This window comes from Pongo pygmaeus, chromosome 1 (assembly GCF_028885625.2).
Source record: "Pongo pygmaeus isolate AG05252 chromosome 1, NHGRI_mPonPyg2-v2.0_pri, whole genome shotgun sequence".
In the NCBI taxonomy this organism is placed as follows: Eukaryota; Metazoa; Chordata; class Mammalia; order Primates; family Hominidae; genus Pongo; species Pongo pygmaeus.
Genome location: NC_072373.2, coordinates 111,811,936 through 111,835,811, shown reverse-complemented (window position 1 = coordinate 111,835,811; position 23,876 = coordinate 111,811,936). Strand labels below are relative to the sequence as shown.

The window sequence follows — 23,876 nt, the reverse complement described above, 5'->3', positions numbered from 1 at the left end:
TGAGAACAGTTAAAATGTATTCTTTTATCAATTTTCGGGTATACAACACATTCTTATTAACTACAGTCACTGTATTGTATAATAAATCTCTTATTCTTCTCGTCTAACTGAAATTTTGTATTCTTTGACCAACATCTCCCCAATCCCACCCCAATACCACCAGCACCTGATAACCACTTTATTTTCTGTTTTTCTGAGTTCAGTTTTTTTAGGTTCTACATATAAGTGAGATCATGCTATATTTGTTTTTCTGTGCTTGACTTATTTCACTTAACATACTGTCTTGTATCTTTAGTATGAAGGTTAAAAGACAAAACTATTACAAATAATAGCAACAATAATTTGTTAAGAGACAAAAATAATATAAAAACGTAAATTATGACATCAAAAATGTGGCAGTGAAGAATAAAAGTATAGAGTTTATTATGTTTTTTAAATCATTTTATTATATACTTTCTAATTGTTTATAATGAGACTAAACAGCAAAATATATATTACATCATATGGGCACCACAGTATCTAGCACAAAGCATATAACAGGATTCAATTAATACCTATTAACTTCTATACTCTGTTTATATATCCATTGGCTCATTTTTCAAAGATTTATTGAATAAATGCAGTGTTTGCATCATAGTAGGTACTAAATTCTTCGCTAAATGAAATAATAAACATGAGTATTATGTAAGGTATTTTGGGGCCTGAGATGAATTTAAAAAGGCTCTTGAGTTTAAGGCTGCATATGTGAGACAGACATATTACAGTACGAATAAAATTAACTTTGTAATAAGAACAAGACAGGTAACCAGAAGTCTAAATACTCTATCAATCAAATATGTATGCTGAGAAGGGGACTGGTGGTGGGGAAGGAGGTGGGGTGAGAAGGAGCAGAGTGGAGGCAAATTCTAGATATATCGTAGAAACAAATGCTCCCTTCTTTGTATCCCCAAAGACTTCTACCATGTTCAGTGCAAGACTTTACACACTTATTGAAATGGCTATTTCTATTACATTAGACCACCAGATAGAGAATATGTCATATTTGTCTCTGATTTATAGCCAATGCCTAGGGTAGTTCCTGACACTCAATCTCTATAACTATATCTATATCTATATCTATATCTATCTATATTCAATGAACTCTAAAAAAACTTTTTTTAAACTGGAACTCAGTTGTACAAAATGGAATACATCATCTTTAATTGAAAACACTCGCATAACTGGTATATGCATGGTCCACTTAGAAGACTAGTTATATAATTATTTATCTTTAATGAAGTAATAAGCACCCTAAAATCTACCACTGTAACAAAAATTAGCACTTTCACAATAACTTTCATCTAACCATGTGCTACTTCCCACCGTTATCTGGAATTCCAGGTTAATCATTTATTGCTTTCCTTTTTATATTGTTTTAAATTCATCTACATGTAGTCAATGTAAGACATTATTTTTTGCTTGTTTCTAACTATTTAAAAAAGCTTATCATGCTGTGTAATCTCTTGGGTCTTACGTTTTTGACTTATCATATTGCTAACATTCATCCATATCACTGGATTTCAATGTCGTTGATTGATTTGGACAATCACAGGTTGAGCATCCCAAATCCAAAAATACAAAATCTGAAATGCTCCAAAATCCAAAACTTTCTGAGTGCCAACATAACAATTAAAACAAAAACGCTCACTGGAACATTTCGGATTTTTGGGATTTGGGATGTTCAACTGGTAAGTACAATACAAATATTTCAAAATCCAAACAAATCAGAAATCCGAAACACTTCTGGTCCCAAGAATTTTAGATATGGCATGCTTAATCTGTATATATCATGTATTCATACTAGATAAAAACTATATATTTTTTTCATTCACTCTCTCACTGATGGGCACTTGGGCTGTTTCCAGGGTTTTGCTATTGTGAAGAGGGCTACGATCAACTTGTTTTGCGTGTCTCCTGGTAGACATGTGCATGATTTCTCTTGAGTAGGTACCAATGAGTGAAAGTGCTAGGTTACAGGGAATGTTTAATTTTAGGAGATAAGGACAAACCTCTTTTCCAAAGCATTGCACCAAATTATACTTCTATAAGAAGCATATGAGACTCTGTGAATCCCTGTCCTCACCAACACTTGCTACTATTAGATGTTTTAGTGTTTGCCAGTTGGATAGGTTAGAAATGGTAAAGCATTTCTCTAGTCAGTAATGAGGTTGAGATTCTGCTCATGTTGACTTGATTCTATGAGATGCCTGTTCCTATCATTTTTCCATTTTTTATTGGGTTATTTGATTGTTTCTCATCAAGTTGTAGTTCTTTACACATTCTTGATGCTGATCATTTGTTGTGTGTTTTGGAATCTGCCCCCATTCCATAACTTGCTTTTTACTTTGTTTAAGCTTGGCTCTACTTTCTAAAGTTCTTAATTTTAATATAGTCAAAACTATTTTTTCTTTGGTGGTCAATGCTTTTCATGTCTTTAAAAAAATCTTCCCTTTCTCTAAGGTTTGAAGGATACTAGCTTAACTTCTTCCACAGGTTTCAAAATTTTTAAAAATTTAAGTCCTTAATCTATCTAAAGTTGATTTGTCCATAGTGTGAACACAGAATTAGTATAAACTCTACAATGTTTTAAACCTTGATTGATGATTAACAACTTGAGATCTAAAGATAGATTTTGGTTGACAAAATCTCTATGAACATATTTGTGGGGAGAAGTTTATAGTTTACATCGGATTCTTAAAGGGTTCATGATTTTTAAAAGGTTAGAATCACTGCTGAGACACTGGTCCTGTTCTGGTTTCTAAGGACCATGCAACAACTCATGATTGCAATCTTCATCAGGTTTCTTCTTTATTCTAATTAAGTCTCTGCCATTACCACTATAAATTGTGTAAGTCTGATTATTTAGTCATTATTTTTAAAAAATCACCAGTTGGGAAGAAAGAGTAAAAGCAAAAGACTGTTACTCTTCTCACTCAATAGACAATACCCTCCTTTTTTTCTAAACTTCATTATTCAAAGAATATTTCATGTTTTCTATTACATTTCTTATAAACAGCCCCTCACTTTTTGCTATAGTGTTTTGTTTTGTTTAAATGAAGACATGCAATCTTTTGTTCCAATCCAAAAATCAAAACAAAGCTAAAAGGAAAATATGAACTCAAAATAGTTTCTGGGTTTCCTACAGGATATTTCCTAAATTTCCTATATACAGTATTTTCTTATCCAAATAAACAAAATTCTATTATTTTATGAGTAAATATAATAATCATGGATAAATAATCATACAAAATATGTCAAAATGGCAGAAAAAAATAGCCACTAGAGTGCTCTAAATGCAGAAACACTAATTAGTTTCTCAATGGGTTGCAACCAACTGAGGTTGGACACTGTTCTCACAAAGCTAATATAAGCCAGTTTCTTCCAGTTAATAAATTACCATCCACTTGTACAGCCAGCAGCTGAATGACAAAAAAAAATTAAACTATATCACTCTTAAAAGACTAATAACTAACCCATCTGTGTATAATCATAGCCCAGGGAAAATTCTGTCTTTGGAATTAGCAGATGCTTTCCCAGACCTTACACAATTGACCCATCCCAGATTGAGTTAAGATCTTTGTTGTATCCTCTTATTGACCCTGTACAGTAATTTAAACAATTATTCATATACTAATTAGTTTAACATTTTTCTCCTCTGCGAGACCCTAAGCTCCATGCAGGCGGGTGCTGTATCTGTCTTGCTTGTCACTTTATTACCAGTAGTATCCAGCACATTTGGCACATTAGTAAAAGCCTAATAAGTATTTAATAATGAAAAAGATAATGATTTTGTTGAGAAAAATGACATAAGAGTCACAGGCAATTGAATCTTAAGCCAGTCAAGTAATACTAATAAAAAAGGAAAGGAAATCTTCCTGTAAAATAACTTGAAGAGTTTCAAAAGCAGTATTTTTGAAAAAGAGTATCTAGGTTGCTTCCTAATTTTGGTAAGTAAACCAATGTCTACCTTATGATACACCCAAATCAGAATCACAACTGGATGACAGACCTGGATTAGAAAGCACGTCTAATTTTTCACGTTAAAAACAATTATTTTGAAGAGATACTGAGATGGCAAGGCAGTGCTACGAAAGGAATGACATAAAACTATTGCCAATCCATGTGACCTTCAGTTTCGTTACCGATGGAAGAACTGAAGGCTTTCGAAAACATATTCAGTAACTAAAAACCTACTTACTTTTACATTTGTTCAACCTAATTAATTAACATAATCAACAGAAGCCAGACTCAATATGTGAAAATAAAAGCCCGATTTAGAAATATCAAGAGAAAGAAATTTTAAAAACTACAACCTACAATCTCAAATACGGCTGAGCATGCAAACAGATGACATAGCTTAGTTATATCATAAACTCCTCAACAAACAGCCATCAATTCTAAAACTTTTTGGTCTCAGGACCAAAATATATCTATATAAAACATAGACATTTTTATGTTTTTATAAATTCTTGAGGACCTTAAACATCTTTTGTTTGTGTCATTTATATCTACCAGTTCTCATTAGAAATAAAAACAGAAATTTAAAAAATATTCATTAATTTAAAAAGGATGAAAAACCTATTTTGTGAACATAACTTTTTTTTAAAAAGCTGTATTTAGAGAAAACAGTTGTATTTTTTAACTTGCAAATCTCTTTAATTTCTGCTAGATTCTCATATGTGCGTCTGCATTTAAATTACTGTAGTATCACATAGTGAGCGGCCTCCAGAAAACTCCATTGAACACTGTGAGAGAATGTGAATGAAAAAGAAAAATAAGTCTCAATAACATTCTTTTTTTTTTTTTTTGAGACAGGGTCTCTCTCTTTCGCCCAGGCAAGAGTGCAGTGGTGTGATCACAGCTCACTGCAACCTCCACCACCTCCTGGGCTCTTCAGCCTCCTGTGTAGTTGGGAACAGAGGCATGCACCACCATGTCTGGCCAATTTTTTTTCTTTTCTTTCTTTTTCCTTTTTTTTTTTTTTTTTTAAGAGACAGGGTTTCACGAACTCCTGGACTCAAGCAATCTACCCCCCTTGGCCTCCCAATGTGCTGGAATTACAGGCATGAGCCACCATGTCTGGCCACATTATAAAAATAGTTTATCAGGTTCCCTGGATCACACTTTTCAGAAGAAAATAGAGTATTAGGTTCCTCCCTGGACCATACTTTTGAGAACTGGTTATCACTGTTAAAACAAAATAGCAGGAGGCCAATTAGCTTAGGGTTGTTTCTGTACTAGGAACCCTTATACAACCATATCAAAACTTAACTTAGAGGAATCCCTTGTAACTGATTAATTTTAGAAACAAACAAACAAAAAGCAACTAAACTGAGTTTCAGCCAATCACAAATGGCAAACTAGCTGGATCATACCCAAATAAGGCAAATGCCTAGCTGTAGCCAATCAAGTAATTTCTCTACTTTGCTTCTGCAATCAGCCTATAAAAGTCTGCTGCTCCTTCTGCTATAGTGAAGTTCTCTGAACTGCTTCTGGTTTTGAGTGCTATCTGATTCATGAATACTTCTTTGCTCAAATAAACTCCATTAAGTTTATTTTGTCTAAAGTTTTTAACATCACTCTGAAGTAGTCTGCTTTACAGATATAAGAGAAGACCTCATCTTCAATCATCACAGACACTGGGCACATAAATGGGAAATCAGAAAAATCTTTTGGTCAGACATAGCTCCTTACTCAAGCAAACAGCTTTGGGAGCCATAGGCTATGCTCTTCTCCAAGCCTGCAACTGTGTGTTGACTGTATGTGCACACAACCTGACTGCAGTTCTGAACTTTTGCCTCAATACTTCTGACATCTCAAGGTAGCGTGGCTCATTCATGGATTTCCAGAAGATGGGGAGTACTTTATCTCTGTGTACTTGCAACTAGAATATTATCTTGTAGAATAAGTGTTCATTGTTTCCTAAACAAAATGGAAAAAGCCAACTGTGTTACAAGTATGACTCTCAAGATCAAGGCCCTCTACCAATACAAAGGATAATGCTTTACATGCTATAGGACTCCTTTCCAGAAAGTGTGGGATCAGTGAATATAAATTTATTTTAATACTGGCTTAAACTAAGTTACTAAGTAAAACTAATCAACTCACTTAGAAAAATAACAACAACAACAACAACAACAAACCAGCAACCAGCCCAAAGACAAACTTAAAACTTCCAGATATCTGTACCATTTCATGGAGAAATGAGTTACGTATGTAGTGTATAAGTTTGTGTGTATTTGTGTGTGTGTGTGTGAGCAAGAGAGAGGGAGAGAGAGAAAGAGAAAATGGACAGAAAAGAACAGGTTGACTGATTTGAGAAAGGTGATAATCATGTAGTTCTTTGTATGTAAATATAAAAAGTCTCCAGTCCTTTTCCAACTGCTCTGAAGTTGGCTTTTGTAAGTGGGTTGAAGGTGAGTAGAGAAGGGAGATATGCTACAGAGGCTACATTGAAGGGTCTTCCTTAAGTAGCCGTAACTGTGGGCAAGCCACTCCGTGGGATCAATTTACTTTATGTAACATAATGGAGTAACACTAGGTCAGTGATTTAGGGCACAAAAGAATCATCTAAGAAACTTTAGACAGGAGATTTCTGAGTCCTTTCCATGGAGGACAGGAAATTTGATACAGGAAGTTTGGTGTGGGGCACAGATTTTTAACAAGCACTCTTAGTGATTCTAATGCTGATAGACTGTGGACCCTACTTTGGAAAACTATTAACAAATGATCACCAAAATTCCTTCTAACTGTAAAGTACTGGTGAGAGACCATAGACCAGTGGTTCACAAAGTGTAGTCTGCAGACTCTTAAAGAGATCCTGACATGCCTTTAGGAGGCTGTAAGTTTAAAACTATTTTTGTAATAACGTTATTTGCATTTTTCACCGCATAGACATTTACATTGATAGTGCAAAAGCAACTAATGGGTAAAAACAGCTGGTAATAGCCTTACCACAAATCAAGGCAGTGGCACCAATAAACAAAAAAGGCCAGCTGCATTTAAGAATGTCTTTGATGGAGAAGTAAAGATTATTAATTTTATTAAATCAGTTCTTGAGAACCCATCTTTTTAAACTAATGGAAGACAAAATGGGAAGAACACATAAAGTACTTCTGCATATTGAAGTGTGAAGTTGCCTTGAAGAAAAGCACTGTGTGATTGAGTTGTGAGCTGGACTAGCTGCTTTTTTTCATGCAACACCATTTTTACTTCAAAGAATGACGGGCAAACTGTAGTTATTCAACATGAATATGTGGCAGGTGTTTTCCCAAAAATGAATAAAGTGACCCTGACATTTCAAGAAAAATAATCAACAGTATTTGTTTCCAATGATAAAACTTGAGCTTTAAATATATATATATTTGAAACATTTTTATTGTCATCAGAAGCTTGACAGTTCCTAATATTAAATACTTTTCTGATGAGATTGGTGATACTACACAATTGATACTAACAAATATAATTTTTTGATATTGTGTAATGAAATGTGTCAATATTTGGAGCTCTGAATAATTCAGTGAATCAATACTTTCCAAAAAGCTAACATATCATGTTATAAAGTCATGCTATACATTCCTATTATGAAATCTGTCCAAAGTACAGAACAACACATTTTAATGTAATAGAATTAAAAAAATTCATGGATACAGTTTGAGATTCTGCATTACAACTATGTTTTAAAACACTACTATTGATCAAATTCTGGTATAGTATCAAAGAAGAATATCCCAATTATTTTAAAAGGCTGTTAAAATACTCCTCCATTTTCCAATTAAAATCTCAGTGAGGTCAGGTTTTCTTCATATACATTAGTCGAAACAACTTATTGCAGCAGTTTGAATGCTGATAGGACAATCCGGCTGTCTTCCATTAAGTCAAACATTAAACAATTTGCAAGACTAAAAAAAAAAAACACTGCTATCTTTCTCATTAAGAAACAGTTATTTTAAAATAAATAATTTCTCATGTGATAAATATTGATAGATATAACCCATAAAAACAAAAGCTCTCTGGGGTCCTCAACAATTTTTAAGAGCGCAAAGGAGACTCAATACTAAAGAAGTCCCAGATCCCAGTAATGTGAGGAGCGCAGGCACCGTATTTAATGAAAAATGTCCATCAGATGAGTCTTACTCATATGGCCAAGTTTAGAAACCACTGAAAGTATCATTTGACTGTGACTGCCTCACTTGGAAAAGCTGTTCCTTGGTGCCCCCTAGTGGCTCATATGCTTTTGTTTTTCAAATTAAAATCAGAATAAAGGAAGACCTGGGATTGAGGAGACACAAAATACTAGTTCTGTAAGGGACTAGAGAGATCATGTAGTCAAACTCCCACTTTATCAGTGGAGACAGATAGCATGCAGACATCATTACAATATAGCGTGAAAAATGCTATGCTATGCTTTGGGTGAGTACAGGGTATGAAAAAAGCATACAGGAGGTGGCATCTGTTCCAGACTTGGGAGGTAGGTCTCCAGAGGCAATTGCTTTTGAAATCTGGATAGAAATTGAAGGATGAGAGTAGCCCATTCAAAAGGAATGGCAAGTACCAAAGCTCAAAGATAAAACAAGCCATGATTTGCTCAGTACAGCAGTGAACAATTTTAAGAGCTTGACAAGTACCAGGTTCTGTGCTAAAGCTCATTACATTACCTCATTTAATGCTCACAAAAACCCTATGAGGTGCTAACCCTCAATCAACCCTATAAGGTAATGGATAGTAGACATTTATAGTTTATTTTAATTTTCTTTAGACTTTTTTGAAAAGCAGCTAGCTTTACAAAGACTTGATCTTTGGGAAAGCTTACCCAAAAGTACAAAGCTGCTTCTATGTTTTTAAAAGGATTTCTTCAAAATTGCTTTAGAAGACATATGGAAGAAATGGAATGGTTTGGATGTCTTGTAAGGTCCTTGGGATAAGTCAGGGAGAAATAAAGCTCTTTTAAATTTAATTCAACTGTAGATTATGCTTTAATTATAAACATAGTAGAGCTAAGTAAAAGCTTTATAACTGCCTTTCCCTTTTCCTAATTTCTCCTTTTAGAATATAAACCTCGCATGGAGGCATTACTCTTGTAGTAGACAGGGTAGGAGCTCTGAAATCAGACATGTATCTGAACACTGGTTTCACCACATATTAACTGTGGCCACTGATAACTTTCTTAACTTTGAGTTTTTGCACCTCCAAAATGAAGACGATATCTTCCTCACTGATTGTCATGAAAAATAAATTGGAATGCATTATATATACACGTAGCTCATGCATCAGATGCAAGGTCCCTTTCTTGCTTCTGACGTCCTTATGTATCTAACAGTCCTGAAGGGTTGTCTTACTTTCTTTGATGCTGCTTCTGCAGAGCTGCCTCTGATAACTGTCCCTGAAGGATCAGTTTTCTTTGCTTGTCAATATCTCCTTCCATTCGAGCAAAAGCATGAGAGCCAATGAAAGACAGATCAACTCCCAAGCCTTCATCCTCCTCTTCTTGGTTATCTGTAACAAAAATGCTACTATCAATAGAGAGCTTAGGCTAAAACTAGACAGTAAATGAAACAGACTGTGAATGCTGCAGTAAGGATGACAGTGAGGTAACTCAAAAAACTGGGGTCAAGGTTATTTTTGAGAATGAAATTGTAATCAGATTTAGGCATTTGAAAAGCTGAAATAATGAAAGAAACTGCCTGTCCATGTGTGACAAAGGTTTTAGCAATATGTGAAATCCAATCAGGGTGACCTGGGTGTAACCCTAGGAAGGAAAGAGTAGACTGTAGTCACACACAAAAAGACAGAAGTAAATGGATTGTATCTGGCTTTAAAGATGGCTCATTGCACAGCATCTGACAAAAAAGTATAAAAAACAAGCATTTGGGAAGGTTTATATAGCACTGTTGAAGGAGGAAGCATTTGATTGCATAAATGCTCTTCTGTAAGGTAACATCCCAACATGGATGTACCAGGATCACAGAGTATGATCCACATTCCTTAAGAAATATTTCAGTTATAATTTAGCATCCTGGTTTTCTACACTGTCATACCAACCTAGTTATTTTCGTCCATAAGAGTTACAGTTTTCACTACCAATTAATAAATTAACTTTCTAATCTGTCCATACAACCACTGTGAGTTGGATTAGTAGAAATCAGTCTCTTGGGAACAGATTATCTCTTAGTGTGGTATTCACTGTCTTGGTAGATCTGTTAAGCAAAAACAAAACAAAACAAACCTTGTACCATGGGGAAATTCCCAAGGCAATGCCAGCACTTGAATTCCAACCTGGTGGACAATCAGCTGGAGTTTCCCCACGTCTACTTCACTGCTCCTCAAACTGACAGGCCAATAGATTGGAAGGGCCTGCTTTCATTAAAAACATCCCTCAAGTAAAGCTTGGTTATATATATTTTAACAGATTTAACATTCTGCTTGAAAATATTTAAGAACACTACGGCCTATATCTATAACATAAAAGTATTTTCTGAGATACGATTTAACATTCTACTTGAAAATATTTAAGAATGCTAAGGCCTACGTCTATCACAAAAAGTATTTTCTGAGATATGAATGCAAATAAAACACTCTGGGAATGGTGGACAGAAGAGAATCTTTTAGCAAATTAATTAGTCTTATCTACTGTCCAGCACTCAAAGTGGTTTTGCTGTTCACCACTCATTATCACACTAAATGCATTTTATGAAAGAAAAATTCTATGGTAGTCACAGGCATGAGGATTTCAAAACAACTCTTTGCATTATTTCAAGGATATACTATACTGGAGGCTCACCCAAAGTGCATGACTACTCCTTCAGCAAAGTTTGGTTTCCAGATATTTCACATTTCCTGATGTTAGACCACTTATAAGTCCCTCCACTTGATTAAAGTCTATGTACTTGTGATAAAATCTTGAGTTGCTTCCTACAGATTTTGGCTTGGTGCTCATTGTTAAAAGAAATGTTCACTCTAGGAATTTCACAGTAATTCCCTAAACTGCTGGATTTCAAGACTCAGTCCCTGCACTGAAGCTTGTGAGGCATATCTCCACAGAAGGGACTTAAGACCTTAAACATGTACACATGAACATCACTACAAGATGTCACACAGAGCAGATTCAGAAGGCCCCCATCCTAACACGTTCTACCTACTGCTCCAACCTACAACAGTATATAACCCAAAGAAACAAAATGAATGGTTATAATATTGTCTTAGTATTTAATGTTAAGTATGATTTTTAGAGGATACTGAAAGCTGTTTAAAATATTAGACAATAATGTACTTTACTATCTCAACAGTGTTCTGCATGAAACTATAACCTCCATTAGGGTGAGAATGCTGTTATAGCCACCTCTTAATCCCCACTGTCTAACACAGACTTGACGTATATCTATCTATCTATACTTTTATTTTTAATTTCAAGAATAGAACTTGAAAACTTCTAAACTGGTCTTGATAGTAGTATCATGGTAATAGAGAGCTTTCCAAAGGTCAAACTGAAGTTCTTACTTCTTTGGTGATTGGTGCCTATTTTTGGCCCTAAGAGGGAGATTTAAAAAGTTAGAGCTCTAGAACTCACCTTCTGGAGCACCAGGTTTCTCACTTATTCTAATCTGTCGTTCAGGTACCACAGGCTCCCCTTCTGCATTTCCAATATCTGCAGGTAGGTAGGGCAATGATCGATTCTCCTCTTTTAATGACCTTGGGAAGTACAGAGGTAGCAGCTTTTGGTAAGTAGCCTGTGTCAGAAAAGCAAGACATTCTGTGAAAAATAGGACAAAACAAAGAAGACCTCAGCAGTACTTAGTGCTGTTCATACACTGTGAAGACAACCTCCATCAAGAATAAAGACTTTACCACTTCTGAGCTCAGACTAGATACTGTCTGCAACCCTCAATCAGCTTTTGTGTTAAAGATAAGGATATTGTTATCTAGCCAAGTTAAATGTGATGCCCATCCTAACAATTCCAGGTCACTGAACCTGGAATGCATAAGTCCTGCCACTCCTGTCCCCATCTGTACCTTCACTTCCTAACGATACCAGTCTCTCAAGATTTGGCTCAGATACTAGCTACTTCCTTAACCCTCAGTGTGCCATCAGGGTCCATTCAACCAGGTTTAGCTTCTGAGTTGTTTGTGAAGGATTTCTCTTTCATGATGTTTATTCTTTCTTAAAAGTTTTTTTCAAAGAAAAAAGATGAATTTTACTTAAAAAAAAACAAACAGAATAAAACTCATCTTATTTTGTAATTCCCATATCGATTGGTCCACTGGACTAATAAATCTGCAATACATTAAAGGCATGTAGTGCTCTTATTTGTCCTATATCTTGAAGCATTTTGCATTTTCATCTTCCTAGGAATTGTTTTCTCATTACCTAGAATTACTCATCAATTATTACAAACTATACTAAAAAAGACTGAAATAAAATAGTAAGAAAAAAATTATGGAATCACCTAGGACAATGAAATCATTCAAGAAATCATTTTCTTTCATTTTCATATTGTGTTGGCCATAGTATTGCATCATCTTTTAAACACATATATAAGATTGGAGACACCATCTTTATAGCCTTTATAAAAAAACTGAGATACAATCTTTAAAAAAAAAACTGAGACAGAATTCACATACCATAAAATTCACCCTTTTAAAGTATAAAATTCAGTGTTTGTTTTTGTTTTCTTTTTTGAGATGAGGTGTTGCTATGCTGCCCAGGCTGTTCTCAAACTCCTGGACTCAAGCATTTTTCCCACCTCAACTTCCCAAGTAGCTGGGATTACAGGTGTACACTACCATACCCAGTTTCAGTGGTTTTTCATAGACAGTATTCACAAAGGGGGTACAATCACCACTATTTAATTCCAGAACATTTTCATCACTCTAAAACCCATCAGCAATCATTCACCATTCCTCCCTCTCCCACACCTGGCAATTACTAATCTTCTTTCTGTCACTATGAATTTGCCTATTTTTGGACATTTCATAAAAATGGAATACAGGGCCAGGCATGGTGGCTCATGCCTGTAATCCCAGCATTCTAGGAGGCCGAGGTGGAGGTATCACGAGGTCAGGAGATTGATATCAACCTGACCAACATGGTGAAACCCCGTCTCTACTAAATATAAAAAATTAGCCGGGCGTGGTGGCGTGTGCCTGTAGTCTCAGCTACTCGGGAGGCTTAGGCAGGGGAATCACTTGAACCCGGGAGGTGGAGGTTGCAGTGAGCCGAGATTGTGCCACTGCACTCCAGCCTGGTGACAGAGTGAGACTCCATCTCAAAAAAAAAAAGGCCGGGCACGGTGGCTCACGCCTGTAATCCCAGCACTTTGGGAGGCCGAGGCGGGTGGATCACGAGGTCAGGAGATCGAGACCATCCTGGTTAACACAGTGAAACCCCATCTCTACTAAAAATACAAAAAATTAGTCGGGCATGGTGGCGGGCACCTGTAGTCCCAGCTACTCGGGAGGCTGAGGCAGGAGAATGGCTTGAACCTGGGATTTGGAGGTTGTAGTGAGCCGAGATCGTGCCACTGCACTCCAGCCTGGGTGACAGGGCGAGACTCCGTCTCAAAAAATAAATAAATAAATAAAAATAAAAATGGAATACAGTATGTGGCATTTTGTGTCTCATTTCTTTCATTTAGCATGATGTTTTCAAGGTTCACCCATGCTGTAGCATGTATCAGTACTTTATTCCTTTTTTATGGCTGAATAATATTCTAACACACATGCACGCACACATACATACACCACATTTTTTCAATCAATTCATCAGCTGATGACATTTCAGTTGTTTCTACTTTTTGGCAATTATAAATAATGCTACTACAGATATTTGTGTACAAGTTTTTGTGTAGACTTATGTTTTCAATTCTCTTCTGTATACACGTAAGAGTCAAACTGCTGCATTATAGGGTAACTCTATGTTTAACTTTTTCATGAACTGCCAGACTGTTTTCCAAAGCAGCTGCGCCATTTTTACATTCCAATTAACTATCTACAAGGGTTCCAATTTTTCCACATCCTCACCAACACTTGTTATTGTCTCCCTTTGTAATTATAGCCATGTTAGTGGGTGTGAAGTGGTATCCATAGTGCTTTTGACTTGTATTTCTCTAATGGTTAATGGTGTGGAGCACCTTTTCAGTGTTTAGTGGCTATCTGTATATCTTCTTCAAATAAATGTATGTTAATTATGTTTAATTTTTTTTGTTTTCTATTTTATCATGTTTTCACATCTTAAAGCTTTCTGGCCTGGGAAGATTGTCCCTGTAAGGGATAACTAATTCCTAAAGATAGTAAACAGCACATCTTGCATATGCCAACCAACCAATCCCAAATCTACAGTCCTAATCATTTCCGTATCTAACTCTTACACACCATGCAAATATTTCTCCTGGTCTAAATCATCCAGGGCCAGGTATCAGGAATCTAGAGGTTACTCCTATAGCCCAGAGTCTGCTGGAATTATTCAAACTAGCCAGTCCTAAACTGTAAGTCCTGCCCTGCCTTGCCTTTCCCAAGGAAAACTCAATAAAGGCTCTGGCTCAGGATTTCCTCACACTCCTGCTTCTGCCTCCTGACTGAAACCCAGTGTTCCTCCCGTGGCCCTGCGTAGCACCCATGCCTTTCTTTTCTAGCAGAACTATGAAAAACATTAAACTCTTCTTTCTTTCTTTTAAACAATGTTTCTTGCCATAGACCTCTTTTGTCTCATCACTCAGTCACCTTTGTAAATTAAAACCTAGGCATGAAACATGTCTGTTCAAAACTTTTGTTCACTTTTTAGTTTGCTTATTTGTCTTTTGTTGAATTATAAGAGTGCCTAATTTATCCACTTTGATTTTGGCTCTTTGTGCTTTCGGTGCCATATCTAATAAACCACTGCCTAATCCACAATCAAGAGGATTGATACCTACGCTTTCTTCTAAGAGTTTTATAACTTTAGCTCTTACATTGAGGTCCTAGATTACTTTTGAGCTAATTTTTGTATCTGCTATAACGTAGGAATACAACTTTGTTCTTTGGCATGTGGATATCCAGTAGTTCCAATACTATTCGTTGAAAAGACTATTCTTTCCCTCATTAAATTGTCTTGAAACCACTGTCAGAAATTCCATTCCATTGACCTATATGTTTATCCTTATGTCAGTACCACAGTCTTGATTACTACAGCTTTGTAGTAAGTTTTGAAATTCGTAAGTGTGAATCTTCCAATGTTGTTCTTTTTTTCCAAAATGGTTTTGATTATTCTGGGTCTCTTGCATATCCATGTGAAATTTAGGATCAACTTGATAATTTCTGCAAAAAATGAGTTGGGATTTTGATAGGGATTATGTTAAGTCTGTAATATAATGTAGGGAGTATGGTCAGTACTGTCATCTTAACAACATTAAGTCTTTTAATCTGTGAACATAGATGTCTTTCCATTTATTTGTGTTTTTAACATTTTCTTTCAAAGAGGTCATAGTTTTAAACGTACAAATCTTACTGTTCTTTTGTTAAGTATAGTTCTAAATATTTGATTCTTTTTTTGATGCTACTCTAAGTAGAACTGTTTCCTTAATTTTTGTTTCTGGATAGGTCATTGTTAGTGTGTAGAAATACAATTTATTTTTGCATATTGATCTTATGCCCTGTAACCCCACTGGAACTCTATTAGTTCTAACAGTGTTTGTTTGTTTGTTTTTTTTGGCATGGACTCTTTAGGATTTTTGATAAGATCATGCCATCTGCAAATAAAGATACTTTTGCTTCGTTCTTTTCAATTCGGGTGCCTTTTATCTCTTTTTCTTAGCCAAATGTCTTGGCTAGAAACTCTAGTAAAATGTTGAATAGAACTGGCAAGAGCAAAAATCTTTGTCTTCTTTCTGATTTTAGGCAGAAAGCTTTCAGTATTTTACCATTAAGTATGTTACCTATGGGTTTACCATAGATGCCCTTTTTCAGGTTGAAGCAGTTCTCTTTTATTCCTACTTTGTTGACTGTTTTTATCAAGAAAGAGTGTTACATTTTTTCAATGTTCTTTTCTACATCTATTGAGATGGTCCTGTGGTTTTTATCCTTTATTCTATTAGTATGATATATTACATTGATTCAGATTCTTGTATGTTGAATTAATCTTGCATTCCTGACATAAGTCCTACTTTGGGGTAGTATACAATTCTTTTGTATGTTGCTGGATTTGGTTTGATAATTTTTGCATCTCTATTCATAAGAGATATTGCTCTATAGTTTTCTGGCAGGTAGTATATTTTTAACTTTATTGGACAGAGTTGAGAATTCAGAATTTTTCATTTGCAGTCCATAATAGTAAAGAGAAGACAAATGAAGAAAACATTTTGGAATCATTAAATAAATCAAAGATGAATGTAAGGAGACAGATAGCGGCCCTCTAATGATGATCATAAGATTTACTGTATAAGGTAAAATCTCAGACTCTGAGTCTTCAGACAACAATATTCTAGGTTATCTTTCTCAAATTCAATAATCTATGAGTTTATGATTTTTTTCTTTTTCTTTTTTTTTTTTTTGAGATAGAGTCTTGCTCTGTCACCCCGACTAAAGTCAGTGGCATAATCTCAGCTCACTGCAACTTCTGCTTCCTGGGTTCAAGTGATTCTCATGTCTCAGCCTCCCTAGTAGCTGGGATTACAGGCACCCATCACCACATTCAGCTAATTTTTTTTATTTTTAGCAGAGACGGGGTTTTGCCATGTTGGCCAGGCAGGTCTTGAACTCCTGACCTCAGGTGATCCACCTGCCTCAGCCTCCCAAAGTGCTGGGATTACAGGCATGAGCCATTGTGTCTTTCTAAGGACAAAAAGGAAATATGGTATTCTCATTCAGTCATTCAACAAGAAGAACTTAATCACATACTATTTTGTGATAGGAATCTGGACAATCTCATTTTACTAAGAGGATGTGCAACAGTATTCTTTCATCTTTTATGTTTGTGCAACAGTATTTACTTGATACAAAGAGGTTTTTTTTTTGTTTAAATTCTTATAAAATGTCTAATAAACTTGTTTTTCATTATCCCTTTATTCTTCTATAAATTATTCACAAATGACTTTTGAGAAAAAGATGGTAAATGTTGATTATTTTCCCAGGAATACTGAGGGCAAAGACTTTTATTCTCTGTTCCTCTAAATCTGGGTCAGGTGTCATGGTAAGTTGCCACGGCACTGTGGTGCATACCTTAGCAGAGCATTTGGCACACTGTAGGGTGATCTTTGTTTACCTGGCTGTCTCAGCAGCTCTGCCAACTCCCTGAGAGCAAGAGCCATATCTCATTTGTATCCTATCCTATGAAAATGGACAAATCTCTAACCTAGACTTCACTCCTCAGCTTCAAATTGATAAGCACAATGGTTCGCTGAGCCTCTGCCCTGATGATCCACTGATCCTCTAAGACTCAACGTGTTCAGAAAATAATTTGTCTTCATCCCATCTCCAAAACTTTTCCCACCTTCTATCTGCTATCTCAATGGTGGCATCATTATTTAGTCACTCAAGCCAAAAACCTAGAAGTCACGTTTAACTCCTTTTCCCGTATGTATTTAATCAACCACCAACTCAATTGAACTTATTTACTAAATGTTTAAAATTTTAACACTACCAGTACCCTTGTTCAGGCCTGATCATTTCTCATGTGGAGTACTGCAACCACCTGTTATCTCTTCTTGCCATTAGTCTTTCTTTCCAAATCATCCTCCACACAGCTAAAACAGAAATTAGACGACATCATTTGTTTGCGTAAAGCTCTTGTTTCCCACTGCATAATTAATAAAGTCTAAATTTTACAGGATGTGACACAAAGCCTTGAATGATCTTATCCCTATCTAACTTTCATTTTCGCCACTCTCAGCCTCACATTTTATGCAACAGCAATACTAAACACTCGATGCTATGTCTTATTTCTTTGCCTTTGCTCAGGCTTGTATGACTGCTGTCACTTGCCTCTCTCCCTTGGCAAATCTTATGTACCTTTTACAATTATTTCAACTTATGTATCCCTTCCTATGGGAAGCATTTCCTAACCCTGTGCCAGGCTAAAGTTATGTCCTATCCTTCCCATACCTCCATTAATGCCTTTATCACAATTATCTGAATTTATCTGAATTATCTATTTCCACAAAAGGATAAAGGCTCCTTGAGGAAACAACCATGATTTTTTCACTGGTGTATTCCCAGGACCTAATATAGCAAATCTGTTACATGCTAACACTCAGTAAAAGATCACTGGAAGATTCTAAGTATAAATAAACTAGATGAAACAAGAGATAAAGTAAATGTGCCTTTTTTCAGCAAATTCAAAAGTACATATATATGTTATATATGTAGCTATATATGCCTTGAATAGATACTTCACTAATAGATAGCTAATACGAACATATTAGCTTATTTTATTATCAAGAAAAACCTGATAGAGGTACTATCAGTATTTCTATTTTACTGAAGCAGACGTTAACTTGCTCAATAATACAAAATTTGGAAATATTAGAAGCTGAATTAGACAAAGCACTCTAAAATAAAGTGTAATGAGATAAGAATAAACTGATTTTCTAAAATGGTTTCAAATTAAATTGAAATATATTAAACCTAACTACATATAACAAAACATATAAACCTCACAGTGCCAGCCACTAGACTAGGCTGTCACCTGGTCAGGCAGACACCAAAGCTTTTCTGGCATAGTAGTTTTCCAGTTATGCTCTCCAAACACTCAGTGCTTAGAAGGTGTTGCTTTGAGAGCTAACACAGGGGCCAAGCAGAACAACTCCACTTTGTACGATTTCACTTACAGCAACAACAGTTATAAAAAATATGAACAAAATGCTCCTTCTTGACTTATTTTTAGTTTCCAATATAGTCTTTTTCAATGAATGATTATAAGACCCACTGTCAAATACATAAATAGATCATTAGGATTTGTCTGCTGGAAACTCAGTAAATACATAGCGATAAGCCAAAGGCAAATGCTTAAAGGTAGAAACAAGATTTAAATAATGTAACAGTTAGCAAAATACCTCTTCAAGATCAGAGACAGCAAATACTACTTTTTCAATGGTTTCCCCATGAATCTCTAGGAATCTCCTTACAGTGCCTAAGGAAAAGAATAGAAGGATTACTCAATAAATAAAAAATTACTTATACATAAAGAAAAATCAAGCTCTTCAATGTTTTATTTTTGTAATGGATCACTTCTCACTTCATTCAGGACTCTGCTTTGTAATATCCTATTAGTGAAGCCTGCCCAGACTACTTGTATAAAAACTCTGATTTGCTTTCCTCCAGAGCAACTGTGATAGACATTTTACGAAGTTACTTGTGTATTGTTATCCTCCCTGCCCTCTCTGCCTCATTCACTAGAATAAAAGCTCCATAAAGAAGATGCTTTATTGTATTTATTGCTCTATTTCCAATGCCAAGAACAGTGACTGGCCGTAGAAGATGCTGCTAACTCCATACAATTCTCTCTTATCCAGTATATTCTTCTTATTCCCTGGGGCCTCTCTCTTGGGACAGAATGATCTAGCACAAGTGTCTTTCCATTCATTCAGTTACAGTGTTAGCTATCCTACCCAGCCCTTCAGCCCCTGACAAAACTCCACAAAACCAAAGCTCAATTATTTTTTTCTTAATTTCTATGTTATCCTAATTCTTCTTTATCAACTTCTAATAACAAGACCTACTGGCCTTTACTTCAGTTCTTAACTCACTGGATCTCTCCCTAGCTTTAGTCCTTAACACACATGCCCTCACCTTTTAAAAATGTTGTCCTCCAGGGTTCTGCCTTCAATATTTTTTATTTTTTTGATATACTTATTCTCCTTAGCTCACTGATGTGCTGGATAGGTATTACCTCAAATGCTGATGGCTCCCAAATCTTTATATTCTTTTTTCTGAGGAAAAGATCCGAATTACCTGATGCCTATTGGGTATATCTGCTTAGATAACTCACAGAGACCTCAAATTCAATGTAGCCAAACCTGACCCCAACAGGTCCAAATCCTGACCGCCATCTTTTTCGGAACAAACCTGGTCCTTTTTACCTACATTCCTTATTTTGGTTACATATCAACATCCAACCAATCATCCAAGCTAGAATCCTGAATTGTCTTTGATGCTTCCTTTCCCTCTTCCTTCATACTGCATTTTCAAATAGTTCCCATGACTTTTAACTCTATTGCTAATATTTCTAACATTTATTCCTTTCTTTTTTCTGCTTTCAGGTTCTCAAGGCTCACACAGACTTTGGTAATAAGCTCTTAACTGCTCTCCTTGCATCTTTTTTCCCCAAGTCTACATACTCACTGTTGCCTGAGTTATCTTCTCATGTTACCCTTTTTAATAAACACTGGTGATGCTCTGCACTACTTACAGGTTAAGATTCAAAAACCCTAGCATGACTCTCTATACTCCAACCTCAACTATTCACTTTCGCCCACTCAGCTCTTTAGTCCTATTTTCAATTATTCCTCCCACATCTTATGCTTTAGCCAAATCTACTTTGCTGTATTCAAAACATACCACTTACTTTTATGATGCCCTGCCTCTGCTTGCATGCCTACCTTTGACTAGAGTATCACTCATCAACCATTCTCTTCTTTTGGTGAACTCCTACTCATTTTTCAAGACCCAGCCCAGAGCCATCTTCACCCTTCCTTGTGCCCCTTCTAGAATCTTTTGAACACCCTTCATTTTAAGAATTTCTCATATTTTATAGCTAGACTAAGCTTTTTGAAGACCAAGTATATTTTATATTAATATTACTTTAATTTGGGGCCTAGCACACCTTACGGATGTGATATGCAATCATTCAAAAGTAACTAGTAACTGAATTAACAATTTATGGCTCAGTTACATATTGCCTGCTTTGTTCAACATTGTATCTCAAGAACCTAACAGAGCAAACCCATTTGTTAAAGGACTAAACAAACACTCGTAACTCTCCTCCTGTTAGATAACAAATTTACTTTTTATTTTTTCCTCTATTCTGCTTTAATGCTTTTTCAAAAATGAATTTTCAAAAAAAGATTTTCAGCAGGATATGGGGGCTCATGGCTATAATCCCAGCACTTTGGGAGGTGAGGGCAAGAAGATTACTTGAGCCTGAGTTCAAGACTAGTTTGGGCAACACAGTGAGACCCTGTGTTTACCAAATTTTTTTAAAAAAATTAGCTAGGTATGATGGTGCATGCCTGTAGTCCTAGCTACCTTGGGGGCTAACAAGGGAGGATCACTTGAGCCCAGGAGGTTGAGGCTGCATTGAGCTGTGTTTGCCCCACTGCATTGCAGCCTGGGCGACAGTGTATGACTCTATCTCAAAAAAAAAAGGAAAAAAAAAATACGTAAAGATTTTCTGTTTCCTATTTATTTGACATCAAGTTGTAATGTTCATGCATAATAGTTTCCCAGAATATAATTATATTATTTCCTTTGGAAGATAAAATACAATACCAAATAGCAACCAAATTGAATTCTCTCAGTGGAATTCATTTAGAAAATTAACTCTGCAAAAGCAGTGAAGAAGACTAATGTCATGACTCCAAGGTTTTAGTACTAAAGGCCAGGCCACGCTCTTCCTTTCAAAGTTTCATCTGCGCACTATATTCTGCAACCAATCACAATGTCCTGTGCTTAAACATCTAGTGAATACCCTATAATTTGTAAGAATGACATCTAGGACATTATAATTCCCCATCTGGAAACACCACAAGAACAAACACCTTCATCTTATTTCTCACCACTGTATTATTTTGTATACAGCACATAGTAGTCACTTAAATTTTTGCTGGATGAATAAACAACCTGATAAATTTATTTCAATGCAGATTTTTTTTTAGGCTTTTTCTGGAGAAAAACAAACTGCACATGAACTAAGAAAAAAAAAGCACGTGTCTTAATATATCTATCAAAAACATATTACTTAGGCTTCAAATGAAATAAATTTTGATAATAGTTTAATAAGAAAGCTTTTGATACTAAGGACTTAGGGTTATATCATTAGATTTGTTCTTGGCCCATATATGTTACAAAAGTGTACAAGCCATTTGTTTTCCAAATGCTTGATAAAGTATTCAAGCAAAAGGCATCATCTTCTGTGTATGTGTTTGAATGAGATGCTACAGTTTTGCCACTAGATTTAAGGCCTAATAAGTCAAATGTGCCCACTTTTAAGAGCTGTACATTTCCTTTTTGCTAATCATATTTCTAGAAACTGCTTCATCAAAGTCCCTTATACCCATTATTGATCTTTATCTGCTGTTACTCTCAAAGTTGACCTCTTTTATAGTACTGTATCAAGTGATTTGTCTGGGGCCACAGAGCTAGAGCTGGACTGGTAGAATTAGAACTAAAAACCAGTCTTCTTAACTCCCTATTCAGAACCTTTTCTACAAAATAATTCTGCCTCTTTAAAATAGAATCCTTATGATTACCTTAATAAAAAATAGATATATAAAAGAAGCTATGAGATGATATGACAAGGACTAAGTAAAATCAGAGAATGCAGAGACCAGCCAAAAGCCTTGTCAGGAGCAATTATATCAAGGCAGGAATTTTGCTTTGGTTAGGTACCATTTAGAAGATAGGCATGTAATAACATAGTAGTCTTCCACTGAAGCAGTTCTAACTCAAGCATAATGAATCATCTAGTGTAACAGACAGGTTACTAGACTTGGGAGTCAGAAGGTCTGGATATATGCTCCAAGTCTGCATAACCCTCACAACAGGAGAAATTTCTGAGACCCTTTATTTGTACAACAGACACCACACTACCTAAAACACAGGGTTGTTAAGTAAAGTAAATGGAATTTACTTGTCCCTTTTAAAAACACATATTTCTTGAGCAAGTACCATATGTCAAGCATTCAAGATAAAAAGATCCCTGCCCCTCAAGCTCAGTCTAATATAATGTATATAAGCTTAATTATAAAATATACAAATTTACTATAAAATCCTTGAGCAGTTAGAATATTGGTTTTTAAAATAGGTTATAATTAAATAAGACTAAGACTGAACAGATACCCCAAACTCCAGGCTACATAATAATAATTTATACATTCAAATATCTTTTTGGTATTTGTGGATATAATAAGGCTTTCAGCTCTTCGACTTTAAATTCTAGAGATAACAGGGGGTCTTAAAGATCATTTAGTATAGTTTGTCTCTGAAATGAGAAGTGTTTTCTATAATAGCTGCAACAGATGGTCCTGTAACCTCTGCATGAATGTTCCTAGTGACAAGAAGTTCGCTAAAATACTTTTCTGTTACAGTTAGTACTACCTCAAGTGGGACCAACATTTTCTTCCTTATAACTTGGTCTTAGACCTTGCCTTGTACAGTTGGAGTTCTTATCTACAATCCTGATGAGGATCTGTAAACTTCCTGAAATAACATGCAAATTCTGTATTTATGCACATTTTTCTTGACAAAGGGTCCATAGCGTTCTTTCACCAGATGCTCATTGTAGTTTATGACAATACCCCAAAGAACTGCTGCTTGAAAAATGCAGCACAGAATAAGTCCAAATGAGATTCCTTTAGATATTTGAAGATGGACATCATATTTGCTAAAAGCATGCTCTTCTTTAGGAGAAACACCACTACTGTTTCAAACTGTTTGTCCTCCTGTTTGTCAGTGTCTCATCCAATATGACACACAGAAATATATATAAAACTCAAGATGTCGTCTAAATCTGCATATATACAGTGAGATCACGGACTCTCTTTAGCTGAATGCCATATTTTTATGTCACATACAGACATTTGGCTCATATTGACTGAGCCCAGTCTTTTGAAAACCTAAATGCAGAATTTTACATTCAAATAGCATGTGTGAAT

General features: G+C 35.6%; 1 protein-coding gene across 1 annotated transcript in view; it reads right to left on the bottom strand.

Moving 5' to 3' along the window:
- Positions 1–23,876, bottom strand: part of GDAP2 (ganglioside induced differentiation associated protein 2) — a 95,139-nt gene that overhangs the window by 52,878 nt on the left and 18,385 nt on the right. The window contains exons 6-8 of the mRNA XM_054467013.2: positions 19,059–19,135; positions 11,606–11,765; positions 9,378–9,534 (exon numbers count right to left, since the gene is read on the bottom strand). Of these exons, the coding sequence (XP_054322988.1) occupies positions 9,378–9,534; positions 11,606–11,765; positions 19,059–19,135 (394 nt within the window). The remainder of the gene's footprint in view (positions 1–9,377; positions 9,535–11,605; positions 11,766–19,058; positions 19,136–23,876) is intronic.